Genomic DNA, 2,264 nt, shown 5'->3' on the forward strand with positions numbered 1-2,264 from the left:
CAGCTCTTCTGGCTCAAACTCCTCTGACTGATTTAATCTGCGCTCTCTCTCTCTCTCTCTCTCTCTCTCTCTCTCTCTCTCTCTCTCTCTCTCTCTCTCTCTCTCTCTCTCTCTCTCCTTTTTCTTCTTTTTCACTGTTCTCTTATGAAGCTTCCCCTTCCTCTTTCTTCTCCTGAGAGTTGGGCATATCCTATCCTCTTTCTCTGATTCACCACATTGTCTGCCACTCAATTAGACACCAGTCTAATGATGGCACCCAGTCAAACATGGGTGCTTCTTTCTACAAACTAACTTTGCCTTTATTGTTTAGAATTAAACACACACTAAGGGTGTGTCTCTATTCCAATCAGAGGTATCAAAGGTGAGTGTGAAGGGCTGAGCCACAACACAACTAGAGACATCTTTTTCTAGTAGACAACACTAACTTGGGGTTCACAGTGTGATGGAATATCCTGCAGCAAGAGTCCAAAAGTCAAGAACCTGCATTGTGATGTCTGTGGGCAGAAGATGGCTATTGCAGTCAGAAAATGAGATTGAGATTTCTTCATCTAATTGCTCTATATTACCAGTTCTCAACATAGGGGTCTCCACACACAGGTTGATATGTGGGTTGCACATTAAATATTACATATTTATATTATGATTCATACGGTAGCAAAATTACAGTTATGAAGTAGCAACAAAATAATTTTATGGTTGGGGGTTCACCACAGCATGAGGGACTGTATTAAAGGGTCGCAATACTAGGAAGATTGACATCTTCAGTGGGTTGGATGGTGCTGCCCCACAGTGTAGAGGGTGGGTCATTCTGACTGAGACTACTGATGCAAACACTAATGCCTTGTGCAAACACCATCCTAGAGATACCCAGAAGTCATGCTGTATCAGCTACTTTCTGACCATCTCATAGCCTCATGTGCTTGACTCCTGACAAACCAACTCAGGAGGTGATCGTTCCTCTCTTGCTTGCAGATCACACCCACTGAGCATGGTCTGAAGGAGGTGACTAACCTGGTGGCCACCTACCCCCAGGGCTTCATGACATGGCTGGGTCCTATCATTCCTATCATCACCCTGTGCCACCCTGACATCATTCGATCTGTTCTCAGTGCCTCAGGTACTTAGGGGAAGCTGCTGCTGATGTGGTTGTGGGTTTCCCACTCATGCTTCTGTGCGATTTCTGAAGTAGCCCAGTCCTTCTTTCTCTTGATTTTCTCCACTTTTTGCTGAAGATGTCAGAAGGAAGCCCAAGTGGGGCTCAGCCCAGAGCATGGTGGAATCTTCAGGGCTTACTCTGGCCCCCTGCCTTAATAGTCCTTTGCTTGTAAAGCCTAGGGATCCTGGGATTCCTTTCTACTCACCTCCATTCAGAGCTGAGAGGAAGATGTCCTGTGCACTTATGGTATGGTGTACACCTCTGGGGGGTGTATGCTACCAGTCGATGGAGACCTGGCAAGTGGTTATCTACACCTTCCACCCACATCAAAGAGACTTCTGTTTTCTGATCCAGGTGGACATTGGACTAGCCTGTTTGCCTACTTGCCTACTGCCAAGGTCTCTGTGCTGTCTCCAGCAGGTGACCAGCGTGCAGGCAGATGGGACTGTTGTAGTGATGCCCTTGCCTCTGCCTTACCTTCACTATGCAACTAGATTGGTGTGGCCAGCTCCAAATCACACCTGCTGTATTAGCTCTTTTTGTTGCTACTACTAACACAACTTCATTGAGCAAAGATTGATTTTTACTTGTGATTCAGGATTCATAGTGATAAAAGAGAGACAGACAGGTAACTGGCTAGAAGAGGGGAGGAAAGGAAGAGGAGGGAAAATCAGTTCAAGATATTTCAAAGGGATTACTCTACTGTCCTACTTTCTCTAGCCAAGCTCCACTTCCTAAGATTTCTAGAATCTTCCAAAATAAAGGCAGCATCTGACTACTAAATCTTTCAAAACACAAGATGGTTGAGAGCATTTTGTATTCACAATATAACAACTGATACATGTTGTCCTAGGTGTGAACCAAGTATAATCAAATGAATATGGCCCTATCTGGGGCTCACACTTTATGTGAACCCCAGATAGGAGCACATCTGTTTCTTGCCTGAGCGGTTGCTTGAAATTATATTTTTCTCTTAATGAAAACACTGGACATTTGAGAGTATTCTGACATTTGTCACTTAGAGTCCCACTGAAATAGGAACATGGCTGAGATTTCTTATTTTTTTTTCCACGTATTCATTTACTTTTATTTTTTTTTTGATTTTTAA

At 43.9% G+C, this 2,264-nt stretch overlaps 2 protein-coding genes across 4 annotated transcripts in view; both read left to right on the forward strand.

Annotated features, from left to right (window-relative positions):
• Window positions 1-2,264, forward strand: part of LOC110312474 (cytochrome P450 4F5) — a 185,987-nt gene that overhangs the window by 151,401 nt on the left and 32,322 nt on the right. The gene's annotated exons all lie outside the window — the stretch shown is intronic.
• LOC110312471 (cytochrome P450 4F4) overlaps window positions 1-2,264 on the forward strand; it is a 15,648-nt gene that overhangs the window by 2,033 nt on the left and 11,351 nt on the right. For 2 of the 3 annotated variants that reach the window (XM_021186084.2, XM_021186085.2), the window contains exon 3: window positions 973-1,117. The exons of the other annotated variant lie outside the window; for it this stretch is intronic. In XM_021186084.2, coding sequence (XP_021041743.1) covers window positions 973-1,117 — 145 coding nt within the window. The remainder of the gene's footprint in view (window positions 1-972; window positions 1,118-2,264) is intronic. 3 annotated transcript variants of the gene reach the window in all.

This window comes from Mus caroli, chromosome 17, assembly GCF_900094665.2.
Source record: "Mus caroli chromosome 17, CAROLI_EIJ_v1.1, whole genome shotgun sequence".
NCBI lineage: Eukaryota > Metazoa > Chordata > Mammalia > Rodentia > Muridae > Mus > Mus caroli.